The sequence below is a fragment of the Clavelina lepadiformis genome, chromosome 4, assembly GCF_947623445.1.
Source record: "Clavelina lepadiformis chromosome 4, kaClaLepa1.1, whole genome shotgun sequence".
NCBI lineage: Eukaryota > Metazoa > Chordata > Ascidiacea > Aplousobranchia > Clavelinidae > Clavelina > Clavelina lepadiformis.
This window is the reverse complement of record NC_135243.1, coordinates 2,384,969-2,408,029: the sequence shown is the minus strand read 5'-3', so window position 1 is coordinate 2,408,029 and position 23,061 is coordinate 2,384,969. Positions and strand designations below refer to the sequence as shown.

The 23,061-nt window shown below is 37.7% G+C and overlaps 1 protein-coding gene and 1 long non-coding RNA gene across 2 annotated transcripts in view; one reads left to right on the top strand and one right to left on the bottom strand.

Moving 5' to 3' along the window:
- LOC143453429 (uncharacterized) overlaps nt 1-23,061 on the bottom strand; it is a 195,784-nt gene that overhangs the window by 46,488 nt on the left and 126,235 nt on the right. The window lies entirely within an intron of this gene.
- LOC143451663 (uncharacterized) lies at nt 17,104-22,805 on the top strand. Its single transcript, XM_076952370.1, has 14 exons — nt 17,104-17,248; nt 17,378-17,503; nt 17,629-17,829; nt 18,032-18,162; nt 18,576-18,816; nt 19,212-19,295; nt 19,773-19,826; nt 20,000-20,982; nt 21,064-21,394; nt 21,490-21,568; nt 21,652-21,791; nt 22,435-22,522; nt 22,606-22,751; nt 22,801-22,805. The coding sequence occupies exons 1-14, from the start codon at nt 17,104-17,106 to the stop codon at nt 22,803-22,805; spliced, it is 2,754 nt and encodes a 917-aa protein (XP_076808485.1).

The following is a 23,061-nucleotide window of genomic DNA, read 5'->3' as shown; positions in this document are numbered from 1 at the left end:
TTGATGCTGTCATACATTTATACACGTGAGTCTATGCTGTTGTTAGATTGAAATTACATCAGCTTGGCAATGCATGTGTTTTAGTGCCTACAACTGTTTTGCTTTGTTTGTTTTTACTTGTTTGCTTTGTTTGGCAGCAAAAGTAAAAGAATGCTGAGTTTGAGTCTTATTTGAGCTCGATTGCTTTATGTTGTCTTCGCAAAACTTTGGATCATCAATTGTTTGGTTAATGGTTATTGTTCACTTTGTGATGCTGGTCTATTGTGTTTATACATTGATTAGTAATTAAGCTATTGCATAATCAAGTTTAATTTAATATTTTTAACGTTCGACTTTGACATCAGATATCTATGCATGCAGCTTTCTGAGCATGAAGTAGCAGCCGAAAAGATCGCCGTGGAGATGAGATTCAAACAAGTCTCACTCTCATCTCAAGTCCATGGTCAAGATTGTCCCGCACGACTTCACTACATGCGTGGATACTTACCTCACACTGTGCGTTAAAGAATATATGTAAGCTTTCAGTCTGTTTTCAGCAACATAGACATCAACATCCTCTTTATGCAGTCTGATGGTGGCCTCACTCCTATTGATAAGTGAGTTGTTGTTCGTAAGTCAGCTTCATTTGCGAGCAGCGATACTTATCGTTGAAAACTGTGTTTTATACTGAGGAATGCAGAAATAGAAGCAAATAACGGTTCAAACTACTTGTGACAACATTTGTGCCTATGACCTGGCCTGCCTGTATAAACTCAGCGCTTAAAGCAGCCGTCAACTTGGAAAAGGTTGTTGGTGTGTGTCAAGTTAGTGTCAAGCAAGCACCGAGGTATTTTATTTTGAAATGTTAAATTAAGGCAAAACCTCAACAATGCCACAAACCACAATTTTTCCTGTTAATGTTAACACCAGGACAAAGTGTGTTTTTTATTTCAATGTGCTGATATGTGCTGATATGTGCTAGTTTGTGTTGTTTGGACACTGCATGCTACTTTCTATTTTTGTGTATATATTGTACAGTAACTCCTCGACTTATGAACGTTCAGTTTCATATTTAGGCCTACCCATTACGATATTAACCGCGGGCACTACATACAGTGTTAAACGTCCAATCATCAAGATGAAGCACATTTGTAATAATGCCTATAGGTGCATGAAAGATACTCCCGTCCTGACATGACCCTACGGGTTAGACCAGGGATGCCCAGCCTTTATTAACCTAAGGTCTAATTTTCAAGTAACAAACCTCCAGCGGTCTACCAATCCAGTGAGAACATCGCAAACCTACACACACCATTTCCGATGTTTTTTACTTGCTAATTTCAAAGGGTTTCAAGTCCCCTCCAACATAACCTTGCACATAACGTAAAATACATTGTGTTGTCACAATGAAATTCATATTGTAAACTTAACTCGGACGCAAAATTCGATAGAACGAAAATGCGCTCAAAACTTTAAAGAAAAGCTTAAATTTCTTTATGAAACGAAGGCACGTTTAGCCTATTCAAAAATGCAATCACTGCGTTAGTGGTTTAGCGTGTAAGATTTTGTTATTAAAAAGATATGGCCGCAGAAGCAATAAAACTGAAATCCCATTTCTTTTATTGCTACTTTGCATTGAATTTCTTTCCGAAATTTAAATCTCTCCGTTAATGCAGGACAATGCAGACATCACATCACAAACCAACTTCTGTCAAGTACATACATACCTTCTATAAAGAGAGTTAAAGTGATTCGTTTTTCGTAAAGTGTAAGTTAGTCAATCACTAGCATTTTTGGTTATGAAAGTTTTAATCAATTAAATTGTTCAGGAAATCGATTGATTACTAGAGACTATTAAAAATTGAAGAAAACAAATTACTTAACTCTTACTCGATTATTTGGTAGGCGTATAGTTGTCACAAAACAAACTGTTTCATATAAAAAACTTTATTTTTTAATGGCCTCGCGGTCAACTTGGGATCTGTCCGTGGTCGACTGGTTGGGCACTCCTGGGTTAGACAATCAGAACAATAATGCGAGAGCGGAATATACGAGGCGTGAAATGCTGCTTGAGTTTCGTGTTTTTATTTTAGTTTTGTGTCTTTAAAATAAGAAAACAGCTTAAGTAACATATTACGTATGTGATGCTGATGATGACGTATGTATGTGAATGTTTGGTAGACATATATAGCACTGTACACCAATCAAAAGTAAAGAACCAACTTACAAACAATTCAACATACGAATGGCTGTTCGGCTGTAACTGGCTGTAACTCGTTTGTAAGTTGAGGAGTTACGGTATTGAGTATCTTGCTTTCTTTCAAGCTTTTTGAGATTTTTTACTTTTATTACTTTTGCAAAATATTGTGACATTTCGAAATTTGGAGAAAGATGACTTGTCTCGTTTGTATTTGTCTCATTTTGGATAATTTCTACCGACACTAGAATACATTCTCTTATTTTATTTGATTTCTCTGACAGTTTAACATTTTCATCACAGCTTGACGTCAAATCAGTCACAGCATGGTCTGGTCTGTTCAATTTTTCCGATTGGGATTGTTTGTCGTCAGCTCGAGTCCTTCCTGAATCTGCTGGGGCCCACCCAGGCCCCATGTGCTTCAGAAAGGGGATTCCCTAACTGTGGCGTCAATCTGTGTCTGGAAATGTTGTTGCCAGAGCAAATGTTGTACGACAGGTAACAATATGATTTGTGATGATTAGGGCAACCAGACAACATGAGAGGTATGGTGCATAATTTCATCAATCCGAGGTAACTTATAAAGTGATTGTGAAGATAACATGCTGCATATGGTATCTTGGTCGTAGTTCATGCTACAACTGTCATTAAACGTTAATTAAAATGGCAAAATTTACATACCTAAGTATGCTCTGTTTCTCTGTACATAAGATCTTACCAGACATAAGAGCAAATGCATGTTGTCAACTGCATGCATTGACTGTTTATTACAATAAGTGATGTCATAATAAAGCATGTGTTGTGCAGGTGATGTCAAGTTATTTCGATGGAGGTCATCTCGACATTAGCGTCCATTTCATTGAGGACCTGTCAGGTGATTCACCGTCCAGCGATCATCATCGACAAGAATAGCACAATCTTGGTCGAACCCGACTGCTAGGCAGAGATGACTAAGAAAGGTATTGCGTTATGATGTCATGGTGACATCACTTAGAGTTTGATGAGGGTAGTCTTTTTCTTACATGATAGGTTGACAACATCATTGTAGCACGCCGTGATTAGAAAGTATAATTTTGCAAAAATTTCGCTTATTCAGGTGATGTCACCATCATGATAGGGAAGGGAAATCCGAAGCATATTGGCAAGGAAATGGACGCCATCCAACTCTCTATATTTTCACACAGGTCAGTGTTATTTCGTAGATACAGTTTTTGGAAGCAAGTTTATAACTGACAATAACTGGAAAATTGAATATGAAATGCATGCAATGACCATTGGGGTAGTTGTAAGGTGCGGCTGGGTTCTGGGTCATTCTCCGTTATTTTAAATATATAGGTGTTATTTGTAATTGCTAATTGTTAATTCGTGGACTGAATTTTTCGAAGCGATTTTTATGACTGACAATTTACCCAAATGACAATAACTGGGAAATTGAATATCAAATGCATGCAATGATTATGGGGGTAGTTGTAAGTGGGGTTGGGTTATTTGTCATTCCCGATTAACTTTTATTGTGTGTGTGCTAGAATGGGATCACTGGTCTTATCAATATATTATAACCTCTGACCTTTGACATCAAAGGTTCACGAGCATTGCAGAACAGATGGGTAGGATTCTACAACGGACAGCGATATCCACTTACATTAAGGTATTTGTCTGGCTTGAACTCGTCATATTTATACATGTTTGTTATTTATGCATCACTGGTCTAGATAATCGTCCAACGCTGCTTTTATTTGTTTGGGCTAATTTCTGCGAATTTATTGCACCAAGATTTCTCAGCCCTTGACATTTTATCTGTGCTTCAGTCGTTGAAAGTCCTGTCTAGTCTTGTGTATATTGCAAGACTTGCTTGTGCAAATATGTTCTTGATAACTGAGTAGGTGTAGTTCTATTATGATCATTCTGTGTCGTGAAAACACTCATTGTTTATTCGGTAACATTACATGAATCGACAGGAACGACTTGACTTCTCGTGCGCTCTTTTCAGACCCGATGGTGGTCTTGTTTCCAACGCTCCTCACATCCCAAGCCATCTAGGGGCCATGTTGGACGGCGTGCAGTACCAGATGTGGGCGATAGAGATCAATGAAGGAGATTGCATCGTCTCCAATCATCCATGTGCTGGAGGAGTTCATCTTCTTGTTTACTCTCGTGAGTATGATCATGTGATATGCTTAGTGATGTGATAAATGTTATAGATCTGATCACGAAGTTTATCATATGATGTTCAAAAATTTCATAGTTGTGTAGCAACGGTGTTTGTGTTAACTAACCGCTACTAAAATATTATCAGAAGGTTGCGATTTATGCTGGGATGTGATTGGGATTTATGTGATAATGTTGTGAATGACGTGCTTTCTCGTATCATATGATGCTGAAAAGTTTCATGGTAGTTGTTGTGTGAAATGACGAATTGGTTTCTGGTTTTCTAATGAGTCAGAATTACCTTTAAACCAGTGGTTCCCAATGTTTTTTTAGTCGCGGACCGCTTTTAATAAATGTTCAAGCCTGCGGACCCGTACCTAAAATTTGCCAAGAATTCAATGAGAAAATGTCTTGTTATTAATGCATAACCTACTATTGAGGGATATTTACTGTAATATCGGATATATTTGGGAGCTGCTGCAAATTTCAATGAAATAGTGTCTTAACCTTCGTCAGACTGCATATTTTTACACCGCTAACAGGCGGCATGGGTACAATTGTACCCACGTACATTTTCCATTGAAATTTACAAGTTAGTTATATTTTTTGTGCGGTATGCCGTATTTATTGGTCAGAGCGTTTAAATACTGTGCTCTAGGGAAGTATAGCACCTGTTGCTGCACCAGTTCTTTCTCCATTCCCCTTTTATTTTTATCATCCTTTCTGCCCCTGCGATCAGCTATCGTTTGTTATCTCCCTTCGTTATCTTCGTTATCCTTCGTTCGTTATCTCCCTTCGTCTCTTGCCTTAGATAAGACAAGGCACGTGCAGTATTAGAGTTTTTGATTATATTTGAGTAGGACTAGTAGGAATTGGTAAGTTTTCTGCCGGAATTGGTTAGGTGTAAACTGTAGATTGAAAATTGGTTGTACTGTAGGCTATAAGTTTTGGAAGGTTGGTGAAGAAATCATGAGTGATGGTGATCCAAAGCTAACCCCAAAGAACCCCATGGAAATCGAGGAGCTACACCGATTGTTGGCAGTTGCTATGTCTGCAGAGATCAGAAACGAAAACGACGTAAAACCAGGAAAGGCTGCGTGGCTTGCGTTCAGCCTGTGTGCGACGAACACTCCATAACAAAAACAAAGTGTATTACTTGTGACACTGACTAAACCCATCTCGACTAAGTTTTCTTTCATATTTCTGTGTCAAATAAATCATTTCTGTACTCTGTTTCATTCAACATTCAAAAAATTGTCTTTGTGTTATGTATACTGGCATTATTTAGATACACAATGTGCAAGGGTACAATTGTACCCATACCGCCTGTTAAGGGTGTAAAAACAACTCGACCCTAAATCTCGGTAACGTGCAAAGATTTTTTGCCGACATTTAGTCTGCATAATCTAACACAGAAATGTAGAGATGTCAGGAAGTTTCAGGTCTCTCGGGTTTCTAGAAAAAAGACTGTCGTATTTTAAAATTGGAATGGGTACAATTGTACCCATGCAGCCGGACGAAGGTTAAAATGTTTATGATTCTCTTCTTTCGTTGCACAAACAATAGAGAAATAAAGTAGCATACATGCAACCAAGACACTCACGAGCCCCCAAGTGGTTCGCAAACCCCAGGTTGGGAACCACTGCTTTAAACCCTATTGAACTTATTTTTACTTGTGACCTCACAGAAGTGACAGCGTTTCTCACGCTCCCAGGAGAATTCACTAGTTGCAGCCGGACCCACAATCTCCATGGCAACCTGGCCGACTTGAGAGCGCTAGCTGCCGATAACCAGAAGGTAAGTGTCTTTGTGACGTCACAACTGTATCAATCACAGACATTTCAACGAAGCTTTCTGGTTAGGGTATCCACCTGGTCCAGGAGCTCATATCAAGAAGCGCGACATTCGATTTCGAGGGGACATCCCCTATGGTGATAAACAAGTTGAACGCGCCGAGAGCGATTAGCAAGTCTGCCATCATCTACTCCCTCAGATGCATGGTGGGCTACGACATCCCGCTTAACCAGGGCTGCCTCGCCCCTATTCCCGTCAACATACCCAAATGGTCCATACTCGACCCTGATATCCAGATGTCCGGTCGTCCTCAAGAACTTCCGGCTTCTCCCGGGCACTGGTAGAGAGTGACGTTATAGGGGCGGATACGGGGTTTTGAGGAAGATTCTCTTTTGAAACAACTTAACGCTGTCAGTGTCGTTTATTAAACTCTTGTTCTAGCAACTGTTTTGATTTTTTAAAGTTACTGAATTTTTTCACAACTTTACGTTTTTAAACCACATTTTGATGCACTCGTAGATAATATTTTTTGCGTCACTCGCAAAATAACCGCGGTGTAGTTTCAAATGACATCTGGTCGTATTATTTGCTGTCGCCCTTTCAAACCTTGTCACGTGCATCAGCCTCAGCACTGTTTCTACAAGTTTTAATTTTGAAACAATTTTGCGAGATAATTCACTGAAAGCGAAATGCAGCTTATTCCAACACCAGCCAGACACAAAATCCAGCTCCATGCGACCTGATGCGTGTTGTTGAAGCTTCTCGACTACTTGTGAGTGACCTTGCAGCCCAGCATTGAAGAGATCGCAATCTCGTCCTTACTCCACATACAAGCCTGATGCGGAGAACGACGCAGGAAAGTTTCGAGTCAGCATCTTTTCTAAGAATCCATTTTTAAAATCAGACGCAGGTAACTTACAGCAGATGGCCCACAAGGTAAAAATATGTTTCATGGTAAGTTTGTATCTACCCAAGGTCCCGGCTCACACCTACTCGTCTAACCACACAATTACGCAATTTTTATCACCTCATTTGACCGCCCTGCGCCTTATTCTGAAACATCAACCGATCCCTGCGCCTTTATTTCTACCGCATGCTGGCGCTAGTGCGCAACAACTATTCCTGGCTTTCATGTGAACATCTTATATTATTTGCTGCGCTGGTGTTAACTAATCGCTTGTACACGAAGCAAAACAATGGTTGGTTTCTGTGGTTTTTTTAATAATGATTATTCTATACAAAGTAAAGTGTAATATTGTTAGATAACAATACGTTTTAGCATTACCTATTATTACGTAATAAAAGTTGTGTTGATTCATAAATATTTGCCTAGATTAGCCAGAATAAATCGATGAAATAGGACAAAGTAACGTACACGTGACAAAACTCATCGAATCAGTGGCGATAAATATGACTTTGAAAGACGGAAACAGCCTGAAAGTTTTTAAAGCAAAGCGGAAGTCCAGAGAACAGCTGGAACATGTTGCGCATGCGCACAAGTATTCCATGTATGCACAGTATGCGTGTATAGCTGCAACCGACCTTCTTCTTTGCGTGGTGATGCATGTCTGGTCTGAAGAAGATTTTCTTTCGAAAGAACTTAACCCCGTCAGTGTTGAGCGAAAGGAGGGTTTTCCAACCCTATGGAGCTGAAGGTAAAGGGGATTCCCCGTGTACCCACTTACAACCAGTTTGTGATGAAATATTTGATAATCTTGGAAGATGAAAAAGCGGCGATGTAGGAACCGGTGTTACGAGGATGAGAGAGATATTACGAAAGTTCTGACCATTTTGCATCATAAACCTTAAATATGACTCATCACCAGCGCACGACCTCTGGTGGAGAATTTGCTAAAATGTCGTTAAACTTGACCTTCTTATAATGCAGGTGGTGGATCTGGAAGTCGATGTAACATCGTTATGTTATAAAGGACAACACCTCTGAAGCGTGACGTGCCATTGGAGAAAGAATTACGTCTTCCAATACATTGCCCATAGTTTTACCTTTTCGAGCAAAGTACGTGGTTCTTGCAGAGAAATTACAGTTTTGAGTTTTTGAAACTTTAAAGATTGTTCGTCTTTCGCGCGCATTTTGCAACCGTTTAACATCGAATGAGGCGATGGCCAAGTAGCAGTAAACGTTTTTATTGGTTTGTTAAAAATTTTAGCTACTTGTTTGGTTATTTTGCCAGCTTCTTAGTCGTGAGTACAGGTGGAGGAACAATAGAAAACAAAGACTAGTCTTCAACCACATTAAATAACTCTAAACCGGGTTTCTTTGCTTAAAATGGGAACATCTTCGGTAAAATGGGAACCACGTTCACACTTTCCACCGGACAACTTGGAATAAATGAGACAATCATCACAAACTGGACATAAAGCTAAGAACGTCGCTTTTGTTGAAGCAAGTTATTCAGCAGAAAGATTTTGCCAAGTGGACAGAAGTTATGAGCGACAAGTAGAATGCGAAGGAATTTTATATTTATTTGCTACATCCAGCAGGTTTATTGCTGTAAAGTATGTCTCAAGGTGGCGCCCTGCAGCTATTAAAGCAGATTTCCAACATCGTTTTCTTCAAAAGCAATAAAAACATACAGCCCTCGTGTATAGGAGTCATATAAGAACCTCGACCGCTTGAAGGAATTTTTGCTGGAACGTTTTGTTCCTGGCAGCGAGTTTATCTTATCGACACCCGGTGGCGTTATAGCCCGCAGTTGTAACGCACTTGGACAAGGCATTAATGACACTTGCTCCTGTTCGGTGGACCTGGTGGGGAGTTCTTAATTCAGGCGATAACTTATTATATAAAAGTCAAAGATAAACTAATAAACAATGTGTGAGAATCAAAATATGCACAAAGGCTACTTCGGTAACCGGGACTCGAGGAATGAGAAATCGTCGCCATGTTTAAGACTTGCAAATACTGTTCTCAGTCCGAGGACAACGATTAATTAATTATCATACCAAGCATTAAACAAACCTTTCCTAGTTTTATGATAATAATAATCTTTACATCTCTGTGCAGGGTTTCGTGACATATAAGTTGAATAAATTGCACCTTCGTAGTCAACAGCTTTATACCTGCTGCTCGGTCTCCTCTCACACAGACACAACTTCCGTGTGGCCGTGAACTTGGTGCTTTGCTCCTCGGAGTTGTCTTTGTTTTTGGCAGGAAATATGGAATTGTTAAAGCATGGAATGGAATGAAAGATTTCATTTATGGAATGGAACGAATCTTCAATAATAAAGTTGAATGCACATTCACACAATTGAACTAAGTTCACGCATTCCCAGAACACTACACGCGCACGCGCACGCTCATTCACACAATCAAGTGCGTTCACCACAAACTTTTAAAATGATAACAGTGTGGTTTCTTCCATTCTCGAAGGCGTTAATATCGTACAAAGTATGGAATATGAAATGAAAGATTTTGCAGGATATGGACCTTGGAAAATTTCAATTCCATTCCACAGCATGTCTTGGTCTTTGGAATTGTGGGAACGTCGCTCAAGCGTGACCAAGCGTTGAGACTGCGCATGACTCGTGTGTCATACATTCTTTCTGTGTTGTTGGGGAAAGCGGCCACTTCTTTCATCTGGTGCTTTTAACATGTTATTCACTTATTTTATCCGGGTCGTTGATTGCTCGGAAACCTGCAGGTTTTAAAGAGCCTAAGAAAACGCAACACTGCAACTGGTGCTTTACCGTCATCACCGGTAACATCAACACGAAACTTAATGTTAATCTGAAACTAACAAACCTAAATCCGTTCGTCGCCTCCTATCAGTGAACAGTAATTTGATTGGTTTAAATATTCCCACAACTTTATCGTAGTAATTAACGAGTTTTTTCATCATACTTCGTTCACTCTCTTCATCGCCCGCCACTTTGTTGCATTTAGTTGAAAGCATGTTGTATTGTTTTATATTGCTATATCTATGAGGGTCATTATATCATCTGGAAAGTATCATATTTTCCTTTGAACATTTATACAAGTGCTTCAAATTCTGATTTTAAGACAACTCTGTTTATAGGTGAATTCATGTACGTCACAATAGCCATTGTTTCATCATTTGACAAATGAAACTTTCTGCGCAAGTGAATACACAAGTATCAAATTTTATGTGAGATCGTATCACATCTTGTAGGAAAAAGTTCTTCATTAGAAAAGAAATAAGATTTTGTCGCTATTATCTCTGTGTACTAACTGCAGCTTGTGGTAGTTCAAGCCGTCCCTGGAATTGATTTGTTTTATAGAGACTTTGATAATAATTTATTGTGCTGCAAATCCAGCATTTATCGTTTTTAAATTTATTTGAAGGTAGTAAAGCTCTCATAGTTTTAAGTTCATTTGTGAGTTACAACTTACGCAACCGAGGAAAAACCATGACGTCACAATCGGTGAGTCTATTAATGATCAAACAATGCAGTAATTTGTTGAATGTCTTGCTAGTCGTTGATGTTGTCTCGTACATTGACCGTTCAATTTTCTATTGATGTATTGACTTAAACGTCTGGTCAATACAATGGTTTCATACATTCATTATTTTATGTTTTGGTAACTCTACCAACTGTGTAGCTTTGTTTGAACTGAGACATTTTTTCATTTCTTAATTGTGACGTTTGCTCGTAACAATCTCAGCGCAAAGCGCGGTCTGGGCTTGGTTACAAATTATTTGGGATCACGTGAAGTGACCGTGAACAAATTCACCGGCGACAACTGGTAGTGGTCAACTGACCGGCAACAAATTGGCCGGCGATGAAATTAACCGTCGATAAATTGGCCGGCGATCAAATTAACCGGCGACAAATGGCCGTCAAAAGGTCAAAATTTTAATTCACTATCTAGTCGCACATCAGCTTTAATCCCAGCCAATTAAGTATGTGTATTGCAGTGAAGGTTGACTGATTTGTCAAATAACAGTTTGTGTAAATTTTAGTGCCCTTATTATGTAGTGTCATATGTGTTTTGTAGTGAACTTCTTTTAATGTTGTTACTCGTATTTCTCGTATTTCCGGAAATATTTCTGTTTATTTCAATAAATGTTTCAATGTGTATTGAAATAAAAAAAATTTTTTGTTAAAAACAAAGGAAATAGTTACAAACAAATATTTATTTTACATATCATATACTACCATCAACTTAAACAAAATAATTCAGCACTTGTACGGTCAATTTACCTCCCGGTCAATTTTCATTCCGGTAAGTCTGTTCCCGGTTAGTTTGTTCGCGATGAATTTACGTCACATTCAGTTGTCCCCGGTGAGTTTGTTCGCGGTCATTTTCCCGCGGTCATAGGTCATGGAACCAATTATTTAACCGCTGAATTTTTACCAAACTTTGTTAGACAAGGAAAGTTGCCGGTCCTGTCATGACCAAGCACCAAACGCAACAATTGACTTTTTAATTACGTCAGTTAGCATCGGTCCAATCCCACACATAACGACTTTCTGTTATGCCTCATTGAATAGAAATCGGTTGATAACTTTCATATCTGGAACAGTTTTACAAAATACTTTAATAAGTTCGATTAAATTTAGTAAGATTTTAAATTTTAGACATAAAACTTTGTAGTTATCACAGACTTTTATATGAAGCCTTCCACAATATAGAGCGAAAGAGATGCTTTGTACTTAATGAGTTTGTCGTGAAACCTGGTTCAGCTTAAATTACAACAGTTAAGATCCCAACCATTGTTTGATATTTTCCCGCTTCTCCCCGATCTTTATTCTTTCAATTGAAACTTTATTTCATGCGACCGCTTTATTGTGACCGTTGCTACGTCAAAGAACACGCTTCTTAGAAATTCTACGTCATTAATTTGGGCTTTCATCAAATTTTTAAATTCTAAATTTTTCCCAGAAAAAATCTTATAGAGAAACCAGTGATCGGAAACGAAAACATATGAAAAGGTTTCACAGACGATGTGTTTGTTTTTGGTGTGTCGCGTCCAATGACCATGGTAGGTCTATTTAGGGATAGATGGTACCAAACTATTTAGCCTACACAGAATTTTGTTTCCAACCTTTAAAATAAAACAAAATGCACGATGGCCGCCGCTTTATAAACCACCTGAAGATTGATTGACCAGCAGTGCGGTGCTTTCTACTGCACAAAACCAATCAACCGTGAACTCGTTCTGGCTTCAACTGAGTTTATGACGCAACAGTTTTCCGCCCGAAACTAATATTTAAATATTTGCATAATATAATGATATAATAATAATAATATAATAATAAAATTGAAATATTTGCTTAAAATAAAACAAAGCTTCGCTTGACTGCACTTTGCTTGAAGCAAACTGCGCGAAAACCTTGCTCACTCCGTCTTTGCGCTTAATATCATGCGATGGTGTTTGGAACACGGGCTCATATGAAACTGGGTTTCGTGTTTATTAAGTGTGGTGTTTTACTACCGGAATGAACGGAGTGCGTCTGAACCGCGCAACATCGGGTTTCATTAGCAGGTGGGCTTATTATATACCGGAACGTATAAAGCGACAACCATTGTATTGAAACAAACGGTATTCTTCTAAACATGTAGTAAAAATTCTTTTTATTACAAAGTTTATCAACACCAACCAGATAAAACATGTGGAAATGTTCCGATTTTCAACAGGTCGAGTAAACTACGCTGTAATTCACTTATTTAAGAATTTGACCTGTAGTGTCGCATTAGGATAATTACCGTCGAAAGCAATGTATTCATAAAGTGTTACGTTGTTAATTAGAACAGGCAACATTGTTCGACGTCATAATATGTTTTGATTGAATGAAATCGTTGATTTGCTGAATGTCTGATACAACCCTCCACTATGGTGGGTGTCTGGGCCTTTGTGTCTGTGCGTTGATTCATTGAGCAGAGATTGCTATCTCAATTGCGCTTTGTCAACATCAAGTGGCCAACTGTGTATATTGCTCAATGCGGTTCTGAAGCGGTTTTATGGTTGGAGTGGCAGCGCAATGTGGTGTGTTGGTGTAATGTGATTGTTAGCCACCAGCAATAATTCTTCAGGTATAAATTAGTAGGTTTATTCGCTTTCTTTGCGTTTCTCTCCGGATGTTGCTTAATTTCTATTCTGTTGCACTTAATCACTAAATCGTTGTGTTTCGATCAGTCAAGTTTAATTCTGGTTGTGTGTTTGTATTTGCCAGTCTGGCCAGCACGGTACACAGCAACGGTATTTTTTATTCTTATTTGCCCGATGAGTCGACTTGACAGATTCAAGTCACTTCTTTCAAAAAACTTGACTTGGGACTCGAGTTTAATGACTTAGTTACGACTCGGCAAACGAGTGGGTGTAGCATAAATACGTCACTATAAGCTTTAAACGTTGGTTAAATTCTGTTGATGATTTTAAATCGTTCGATTGTCGGTGAATTGATTTTCCGTTGGTTTTCTCTTACGTCACGCCACAATTTGGCACGTGATTCCCTATCTAGAAACAATGAACTCTTTTTAGAGAGAAGTTAATAATAAATGATTCTGTTCGACAAAACTCGTCAAACAGAACAAAAGTTAAGGGAACTTCGCGTCTTAGAAGCTCAACGTTTCAATTAAGGCTGCATGGACAAAAGAACAAGCCAGATTTTAAACATCCGAGATGGAAAATTAACTTTGCTTTCTACAACTCGCTTAAATATTTGTGCTTGGACAATTGACGAGTAGCACAGAGAAATTGGTATAGTGATGTTATGAGGTCTTTATTTTCGGACTGACAAAAGTTTTATGCGACTTAAACCCGGCGATGATTCTTCATCGCTCGAGCCCCGATCTACGAAATACCTTCTGTGCAAATTCCGATTGTCACACATTTGTATTTGTTACATAGTATTTCCCGAATTTAGATCTGACCACCTTGTCCACTGAACAGGAGCAAGTGTGGTTATAACCTTATTAAATCATATTAATGGCGTGGCCAAGGACATTGCCAGGATAATGCCACTGGGTGTCGATCACGGAACACGAGTCGCATTTGTTTCGTGGACAGCGCCCAAACCACTCGGCTACCAAGAAGACTTAATCAAGAAATTAAGTGACGCAGTCATTTAAATATTGTGCAATTAAGCATCTTTCTGAGAATAAGCGTTTAAAGCCTTTAAGTTTATTTGTTACGACATAATCGGCAGCCGATGATGCAAAGCTTCCAAATATTTGGAAATCCATCCATCCGAATATTTGGAAAGCAATTTCTAAATTATTGAGATATCTAAAAATGTTTGAAATTTACCCTTTTGTTCGAATGACCTGGACCCGGGCAGGATGACGTCAAAGCTACCAGCTCACCGCTGGAAACCTGATACCTGAGCGAACGTTACGAAGCTGCTTTGTGCCGAAATAGCTTAAGAAAGAAGTTTAATGTGCTTTTGTTTTCCATATTATTATCCTGTAACCGCCCGATTAACCGCCCAGTGGTTTGAAAGTCCGCCTTTGGTGAGGAAACTTTTTTTCCAGGGTCGAGCCATGCTGCAAATATTTTACAAGTGAAAGTCTCCATCGACCGGTGTCCGGCATGTAGATGTAGAGTGTAGCGAGATGAGAACAAACAAAGTATGAAAGATGTAGTGTACATTATGTCTATGTTTAGAAGTAGTTCGTATGTAGTGATATATGAGAAAAAGTAGGCCTATATATTTCGCATGGGTCTGTAGGTTGCAGCAACAAAAATACGACTTTCCACGCATTTGTGGTCGATGTCCACCGTCAATAACTTAACCTGAGGCTTGTGACCCGTATAAACGTAGATGGCCTACATTGACTAGTTGTAGTAACCAAATCACTTCTTCCAGGAGGGAATATTTGTGAAAACACTATTGTCTCAAAATAGCAATAAAGTTCATGTTTTGTAAGCTGTATGGAATAAATATGTGGAAATAGCCATCGAAAGTCGACCATCATTGAAGGTTTGAAGCATTTAAATGTAATAGATTCTATCGAAAATTATCGCAACCGCATCTACAGCATCGTATGTATCAAATGTAAATGTAGTCAATGATATAAGTAGGCTGAGTATTGTAAGCTAGCTCGTTAGAATGGCTGGCGGGACAAGTTTCTTATTTAACCTTAGACAGTTAAAAAAGATCGTTTTATAAAGTCCTTGCCCACCCAAGAACAACTCGAACACGGACAGTGTCAAATTTCCAGCTCAATCTGAGCAAGATTTTTCGCGCCAGGAAAAATTTAAACGGAGACCGCGAACAACCTTCGAGATTTTTCGCTTTTGTTCAAATGACGCATCTGTGATGATGACACAGATACAAAACCTTGTCAATTTCTGAGAAAGACAAACACGTCAATGGAAGGCTATTTTTTGATTTTCTGAAACCTGACACTATGATACGATCGCCTGTTCTGCTTTTCAATAGAATAGATTTACGACTTGCCCTATTCCATAAGCAATCCTCGTTTCCATTTGAATTAAAAATCTTGATGCGCCTGTGGTAGGTCTATTGTCTTTCAGACTTATTTGGGCGGGATAGGCATCCCATCGACATAACATGGTGGAATGCCCTGGGGCCCAATTTTGGTGGGGGCTCATTCATCAATAAAATTATAATTTAGGCACATATTCTCCAAGTTTAGCTTTATAGACTTGGTCTATCCAGCTGTTGGTACTGTTCGGTAAAGAATTGGAAATTTAACACAACAACGTCTGTTTGAAAATATTAAAATACAAATAACCACCGTAATATTACATTTTACGATTGTAAAACACTGTAGTTAGCGTGTAATAGCATTTAGGAGGGAAAATGACAAATCCTGTGTGCGTTGTTGCTCCGTCCCTCCGTCTAGCGGTGGTTGCAGTTCAAAAATGATTCTTAATTCACTTCAAGCAACTGAAACTTAAAACGCAGTGCTTGCTGAGTATAGTCGACTAAAAATTATCATAACTTAATACAGATGACTTATTTCAAGTAACCAATAGGAGAGCGACGAGTAACGTGTAATCCGGTCAAGCACCCAAAGGCAATGAGACGGTAATCAACAGTATGTTAAGAAATCAAATAAATTGACAGCAACTGCTCATAAAAACAAATCAATATGAAGCACAAATGGCAACACAACAAAACTGATCAATACGGTTAGAGCAAAACACACCAAACCGGTAAAGTAAAGAACAGCAAAATATAGAGTCACCCTTCGAGTAAATATGATATAATAATAAGACATATATTGATCATATAATGTTCCACCAAAGTGAACTATGTTTATGTAAAAATACTATGTTTGCCACCAGGCATAATTTCAATAACTAAAGGTGCTCAGGTGGTGAATTAATTCCTTATGAACCCACATTTCACAAACCAATGCGGGTGAGCTTCGTCAGGGCCAATAAGAGAATAAGAAATATGCCAAAGTAAGACAAAATAATCTATTTTAATAAGGCGGATGATGCAATCTTCGGGTGAACTATATTTCTGGTTTTAAAATCTGCAAGCTGGCCCTGGTTATAATTTTATATTTTAATCCCCACTCGCCAGCGCAACCCAAATGATTCAGTGATAACTTGGTGTTTAATAACCGACGCTGAGAAAATTTTTAAATCCAGGTTCTAGACAAATTTTATTCTATCAAAATAAGAATTGAAAACTTTTCCAGAATTCGTCCAAGTCAGCACCCAAATTAAATCGGAGAGTAGCAATTATTGTTAAAGTTGAACACCATCCTGTGTCAGCAGGTGTAGAACAATGTGGTCTGGTTACCTACAACAACATTTAATAATTAAATTTCAAGACATTTCCTTTCTTAAAAGTTGGTAGACTAGCAAGGAACCGAGATCATGTTATTATAAAAACACTTCGAATTTTGTTAATTTCGTTAAAATTTAAAGCTCAGTTACTGCATTTTTTGGAAAACTTTTACGTCATCAAATTAATTTTTACTAAGTGTATATAACAAAAGCTAAGATAATTATTTCACGTCATCGACAATTTGACCAGGTATAAAACATAAGCTAAGATAATTACTGCAACGTTAAAGTATGTCGAAGCCAGAAGAGCAAAGATTGACCGAAGATAAACCTCAACTTGTACAACCTGATAACAATGAAGAGAGCTCATCAGGTGAAAGTGATGAACAACCTGGAACATCACCTGCTGTTGCAATGCAAGAGGGGATGCCTCATGGTGAGTAATCTGAGATTAAAACGATTAAGTTTTTTTCTTTGCTGTAATTAATAATAAATATTTTGATGTTTTCCTTTAAATTTGATAGCAAATAAATTTTGTTTGATTTTTCCTTTGCTTTAAATCCAGGGCCTGCAGATGCAGGAAATCAAGTATTGCAAACAATGGAAAATGCTGAAGCTTCTCAGAGTGTTATAGGTAGAATCGATCCAGGGTTGATTGAGCTTGCAAGCAGAGTGGCTGAAAGTAGAGTTGGTAAGTTTTATGAATATGTTTCGCTGAATACGTAGGCATACAATTGTTTTTAAATACTTAAGATAAAGCCTATTAGTTGCATTTATCAAATTATGTTTCCATATTATTGTCATGCCTTTCTATAGATGAAAATCTTAACTTTTACCCCAAATCAGGGCCAGTCATGATTAAATATGCTCCTAAAATTTACCACCACGATGAAAGACAATACCAACATCACGATCAAAGACAATACCAAGACAACAGAGAATATAAGCAAAAGGATGTCAGTGATTTAAAAAATGTAAATTCGACACAAGTTAAAGAGAAAAAAATAAACTCTTTAGGTAAGCAGTATAAGACTGTACAACGTTTTCTTATAAAATGCTTATTGTTTTTCATTATCGTATCACATTTTTTTTCTTTCATCTTATCACTTCTTGAATTATTTTACATGGGTCGCTACTTGTTTAAGTGCTTCGCGTTTCTCTTCTCCAACAACGGTACAAGACCCATGCATCTTTGCTTAAGTATTACATCTTATTTCAGAACCTAATAATCCACAAGCAACAAATTCACCTTGTGGAGCTGGGGCCAGTCAACACCAGGATAACAACAAAGGCAACCAGCATATAATGATCAGTTATAACTGGAATGATTCAAAGGATCTCGCTCATAAGGTTTGTAAATAGATTTTATATTCTCAGTATACATGTTTTAACGAAGTACACGAAATGTTAATAGAAATAATAATCAAAAAATGTTTAAAACTCCAAATTCAAACTTTGTCTTTTGGTAAATACATAGTTTCGTTCTTCACTTTCGCTGTATCTTAATTTAAAAATTTTTGCTATGGTCAGAAAGAAACTTTTGTTTCATACACATAACCTAAATTTCAGCAAAAACATCATTTAGATGATGTGGAATATTATAAAAGGCGCTCTTCTGTTTTCGTCTTAGATTTATTTTGCAAATTACTAATAACCGAAACCGCTTGTTGGTTTTAGAAAGATTACGAAACTAGAAGACTTGCCAATTAGCTACTTACAAACTTAACTTAACAATCTAGTTTAATTTGTTTGCACTTTTGCAGATATCCGATGAACTCTCTGCCGCTGGTTACAAAGTGTGGATTGATAAAGACGAGATCAGAGGTGACATTTATGACAGAATGTATGAAGCCGTTGACAACGCTTACTTGGTCCTCATGTTTCTGTCTGAAAATTATAAACTCAGTAAAAACTGCGGAAGGGAAGGCAAACTTGCCGCTGACAAGGGAAAACGTATAATACCCATTATCACCCAAGACAATTATAAAATGGAAGGCTGGACAGGTATCCATTTTTATTATACTTTTCATTTGTGCTTGGTTGTTTTCAACGCATTTTTATGCCTATGACTCGTTGATTTTTTTAAATTGATTTCTACGTCACAAAATGGGATGTTGCTTAAGGTTTGAATGGTAACATTATATTTAGTATTGTTATTTTCATTATTAATCATAATTGTTACACCAGAAGACGCAAACTCAAGTATACGAAAGTTTGTGGCGATAAATCAATGTTAACTTTAAGAGTGCTATATATTCTGCTTTTGCTTTAACTAATCATTTATGTAAGTTTATGTTTTTTTTTCTATTTTTATCTTTGGATATTCTTCACTGAATTAATTTTTATCACCAACTTTCACCACAAATTAACATTTATATTTTTAAAATTTTTATCAAAAGCTCTTTTGGTGTCGGGAAAACTCTACTACGATTTTAGCAAAGAATCATTTGAGAATAACTTTGAAAAGCTTATCCAAGAAATAGGTAATTAAACTCATAAGTTGAAATAGTAATTACCACAACATTTTATCATTAAAATAATAACAGATGTTGTTATTATTAGTTATTAGTTCTTTTTATTTTACTTACTGTTAGTTTTTATGCTTTTATCTTCTGCTACCTCCAGAAATATTAATTGGAAATTTTACAAAACTGCTGACACAATTTGTAATTATTGCGTGTTCGATTTTTCATCACAACTTTAATTTGCTAAACCAAATTTTTGTTAAAAGCAAACTGCTGTTATTATTATCATACTATCGTTTTATAACAGAGTGCAGCTGTGCATAACACCGATTATATATGGATCGATTTAAACTTTTAGTCAAGGCTTTTGCATTTTGGCACTGTTATGGCTTGTATTTATTTGGGTTTGGAACCAAAACCAAAATATCTCCTAAGAACAGTTTTCCTTTCAACGATACATAACTCCTTTCCTTACATAATTTACCTGTCCCATAGATCATCTCAATGAGCAACAGCAAATCACGAAATGTTTGGAGGCAAATAAAGCAGGTTAGTATATACAACGATGTATTTAATGGACCATTAATGTTTGTTTTATATGTTGCAGTTGCTGAGGAAACTACAAGTGCGTTCTGCAACTGTTACGATTTATAAATATATATATAACCTTATGCAGTTTCCTTTTTAAATATTCTTGCTTTAAAGGTCTGTATTCTTATCAGACCACCGAAAACTCGGAAAGCGAGAGGAAGCCATTGGAAAAGTTTTGCAAGAGCAAAATAAACACCGTGAAAATGACATTCGTCTACAAGCCGGAATCGACGTCTCAGTAGCAGATATTCCAATTGTCCATCCAAAGTACACTAAAGTATCTTATTTCCGTGGACAGGCAGTTCCAGAACATGAAACTTTTGCCGCTTCAACTCGTGAACCTGATACACTTAAGCGGGATGAGGACATTGAATTTGAGGAATTGCTGAAGTCCAACAATCGCTTTACAGCATTCATAGGTTACCCCGGATCCGGAAAGACGACTTTGTCCAAAAGATTAGCCAAAACAGAAAAATACAAATGTCTTTATTACAAATTTATGGAGATGCCAGTTGGCAAAGAGGTCAGTTTCCGGAAGCTAATAATGGATAACATTTATCTGGATTTAGACGAAACCACTCGAGAGGATGCATGGGAGTGGATCAAAGAAAATCAGAAAAGCTGTCTTCTACTCTTTGATGGTCTGGATCAGGCGGAGTGGTCATTTCAAGACAAAGTACCGAAAGTGGACTATGATACTCCGCAAAGTGTACCGATTCTTATTGCCAACTTATGCAATAAACATTTCCTTCCAGACATTAAGCTCATCTTTACCTCCAGGCCCCACAGCATTATCACGCTTCCTGCTCCACTACGTCCAGACTCTACAATCTTACTTGGTGATCTGCCCCTTGACGGTATGAAGGAACTGTTTTATTTTTATGCTGGTGCTTCTGCCGACAAGCTTTGGAATGATCTTTCCCGAAATGCTAAAATTGTGTTTGCACTTTGTTTCAACCCGCTGTTGCTTCAGTTAGTTATAGCAGCAGGTTTGGCTCCTACAACACAAATTGGAAAAATCAGCACCACAACGCGAGTTTTTGTCACAGTTTTGGAGAACCTCAGATGCAGTGACAATACAAAACACCAAGACATCACTTTACTAGTAAAGCAGGTGAGAGAACTGAACATGCTTCTGTTTGCCTAAAATAGTGAGAATGAACAAGATCATATTATTATTTGTTTTGTGTTGCAGCTCAGTGAATTGGCCTACAAAATCACCATGAGGTCTTCAGTTGTCATCACACGAGAGGATCTCACAGAAGTGGAGCTTGAACCAGACGAGATACAAGATATCGTCGTCGGCATTTACGCCCATTTTGCGGCAGTCAGCCGCGTGTTTGATGGCCACGTGAAGTATTACTTCGCCCACCAGCTGTATCAGGAGTTTTTCACCGCTAAGTTCATCGTTAATGAGTTGCCCATGGATAAGTTTAAACAACTTGTTTCAAACGAGCTATTTTCCGACGAGAAGTGGTCTGTTATTAGGAGATTTGTTTGCGGTCTGCTCATAGATATGATGAAAGGTATTTTCAGGATAGTGAGAATGTGCATTTTGAGATATGATTTACTATTAAGATTATTCAAACATGATCATTGTAAAATATCAACTTTTCTTCAGATTCCAGCATCAGCAAGATTGCTTCAACTGGACACGATCAACCAGAACGCTCGTGCTTGACCTCGCTTCCTTTCAACAGGTGAAGTTGAAAACGTTTTTGTTGTTCTATAAGCGGTCTCATACTAGGCAAGAAAGAGAAAAAAGCAATTATGACTTATTCAGACAAGATGTGCAAGTAGAGGAGCAGATTTCACTTCCACAAGAGCCAGCAGAGGAGAAGATATCATCTCCAGAATACCAGTCATCATCCTTACTTTCGCCTAGGTCTACAGAACAGCAGGCAGAGGAGATGGAATCATCCGGTTTGTACCATAATGTTTTTTTTAGATTATGCACAAATTTATGAAAAACATAATTAATAAGAACGAAGATGTGAAACATGTTGCACATTTTGTTGAATCGTTTTCACAAAAAACCTGATAATATACAAACATCGTGGTTTTACCATTTGTGCTGTTTGTTTAATTATGCTTCCATAAGACAACTTGCCGTGATATGCAGGAAGGAAATGTCCGACAAAAATAAAAGTTGTTGTAATAATTTGTTCCTGTTCAAGAAGCAGTTTCTTTATTAAAGCGCTATTCATAAAAAACAAGCTTCCGGTGTAACACTCGACATTTTTTCTATTATTGCACTCACTTAACGATCTTTACTTTACTATTACTTAACGACCGGGTGGGTTCATTGGGCCAAGGGTGCCTTTTACAAACCCATGCGTTAGTGACTGTAAATGTTTTCAGGTTTTCATCAATTTTCTTTCAGTCCCTTATATCTTGTTTTCGATTCTTGGAGCTATAATTATGTGCCGTTTGATCATACAGTAGACATCAAAAAAGGTTTTTTTACGCAAAGTGTTCTATATGCAAATACCTATTTCTGTAAACGTTTTGCCAATATGCAAATATTTTCTAAACATGAACAGATCAAACGATATATTTTTTGCAGATTCCAGCATCAGCAAGATTGCCACATCTGGACACGAGCAGGGAGACCGCTCGTGCTTGTTATCTCACTGTTTTTGCTGCCTTAACAGGTAAAGTTTAAAAAGTTTTTGCTGTTCTATAAACGAGCTCATATTAGACATGAAAGAGACAAAGGCAATTATAACTTATTCAGACAAGATGACCAGGTAGAGGAGCAGATTTCACTTACACAAAAGCCAGCAGAGGAGAAGATATCATCTCCAGAACATCAGTCATCAGCCTTACTTTCAACTAGGTCTACAGAACAGCAGGCATATAAGAAGGCATCCTCATCATCCGGTTTGTACCGTTATGTTCTTGTTACAGTACTTTGCAAATGCTTTTGCAGAGTGATTTGGTACAGTTTTCAAAAGTACCAACGCTCAACGGTACCAGAAACTCTGTATTATGTAGAGCAGTGCCAAATTGTATAGGACTTGGTACAAGAATTTATAAGCTACGATTGCAAGTTTTATTTACTTTGAGTTACGTTTATGTTCATCGTTATAAAGTTATAGCTTGTGTTTTTCTCGCTAAATTGGATGAGTTTCGTATCTATCGGTGATGAAGTATTCCGTTGCAAGGGTCATGATATTATTGCACTCGCTCC

Excerpts from the sequence above, each read along its gene's own strand:
- LOC143451663 (XM_076952370.1), top strand. The coding sequence starts at position 17,104 with ATGTCGAAGCCAGAAGAGCAAAGATTGACCGAAGATAAACCTCAACTT. Across the intron at positions 17,249-17,377 it reads GCAAGAGGGGATGCCTCATG|GGCCTGCAGATGCAGGAAAT; the intron begins GTGAGTAATCTG and ends CTTTAAATCCAG. Across the intron at positions 22,523-22,605 it reads TGTTTTTGCTGCCTTAACAG|ACAAGATGACCAGGTAGAGG; the intron begins GTAAAGTTTAAA and ends TAACTTATTCAG.